General features: G+C 53.4%; 1 protein-coding gene across 1 annotated transcript in view; it reads left to right on the forward strand.

Annotated features, from left to right (window-relative positions):
* Positions 1-1,503, forward strand: part of MROH5 (maestro heat like repeat family member 5) — a 44,513-nt gene that overhangs the window by 5,278 nt on the left and 37,732 nt on the right. The window contains exon 3 of the mRNA XM_011380627.1: positions 1,033-1,178. Within this exon, the coding sequence (XP_011378929.1) occupies positions 1,033-1,178 (146 nt within the window). The remainder of the gene's footprint in view (positions 1-1,032; positions 1,179-1,503) is intronic.

Below are 1,503 nucleotides of genomic sequence, written 5' to 3' on the forward strand. Positions count from 1 at the left end.
CGAGGGCCAGGGGGTATCCACCCTGAATTCAGGGGCATGGGGTGCTGGGGGTGCAGACACAGTGCAGCTTCAGCAGAGTGCCCTGAACACCCTCCTCAGCCTCCTCATACTTCCTGAGGCACCATCCAAAGCCCCCCAGAAATGCCCTCTCTCACACCTCCACACTTCCCACGCCTTTCACACCATAGAACCTCAGCTCAAGCCTGGCCCACTCACAGGAATGAATTTTCAGACAAATGGGTAGATGGATGGTGGATGGTGGGTGGATGGATAGGTAATGGATGGATAGATGATGGATGGATGAATGGATGATGGATGGATGGATGGATGGATGGATGGATAGTGGATGAATGGATGGATGGATAATGGATGGATGGATGGATAGTGGATGAATGAATGGAGGGATGATGGATGGATGGATGATGGATGGATGGATGGATGGATGAATGGTGGGTGGATGGTGGATGAATGAATAGTGGATGAACGGTGGATGGATGGATGGATGGATAGTGGATGAATGAATGGATGGATGGATGGATGGCTGGATGGATGGATGGATGGATGGATAGATGGGTTGACCAATGGGCGGGTGGACGGATAAATTTATTAATGGTTGGATCGGCGGATGAGTACAAGGATGAACAGACAAGTAGATGGATAGGACTGACGAACGGGCATATGTATGAATGTGTAGGTGGATGGACAGACGGGTGGATGAGAGAGGAGTGGATAAATAGGTGGATGAAAGGTGGCTGAATCAGTGAATGGATGCATATGCGCGTGGTGGATACGGGTGTGCAGACCCGCACGCTCCTCTGCCTCTTTTTCCTATCCCAAACCCCAGAAGGACCGAGTGGACAGTCAGGAGGCCCAGGACTTCCAACGTGTTCAGCTCCCCAGTCCGCATTCTGAGATCACTCCCTCCCATTCCCAGCACCCCCCACCACACCCCCCGGCCCACTCAGCCCAGTTGGCACGGTGGGACACGCCCACAGCCCGTCACCCCTCACACCTTCTCACTGTCTGCTTCAGCCATCTGCTTCAAGATGCTCCGAGAACTGAACAGTTCAGATACCCTCCGCCTGAAGCACATCGTCTCGAAGATCAGGGACATGGCCCACAGGGCCCCCAATCTGGTGCTGGAAACCATTTATGACTACTTTATAGACAACCTTGAGGTGGGAGCGGCTCGGGCCATTCAGGGGAGGCATGGGGAGCAGACGGGGGCTGGATCCCAAGCAAGCTCAAACCTTGGCTTCTCCACACAGCAGCGACATGACTTGAGCCAGTCAAACTCCTTATCTGGCCAGTGGGCTGAGGGTGGGGGAGGGAGAAACGTGGGCCAACGTGTGGTGACCAACCTCGGAAAAGTCTCATGATACAGACATTATGATTCCCCACAGATGAGGAAACTGACTGAGGCTTAGGGAAGGGAAGTGGCAAAAAGTCACAAAGCCATTCAGTGACAGAGACGGATGGATGGATGGATGGATGGATGGATGG

The sequence above is a fragment of the Pteropus vampyrus genome, unplaced genomic scaffold, assembly GCF_000151845.1.
Source record: "Pteropus vampyrus isolate Shadow unplaced genomic scaffold, Pvam_2.0 Scaffold398, whole genome shotgun sequence".
NCBI lineage: Eukaryota > Metazoa > Chordata > Mammalia > Chiroptera > Pteropodidae > Pteropus > Pteropus vampyrus.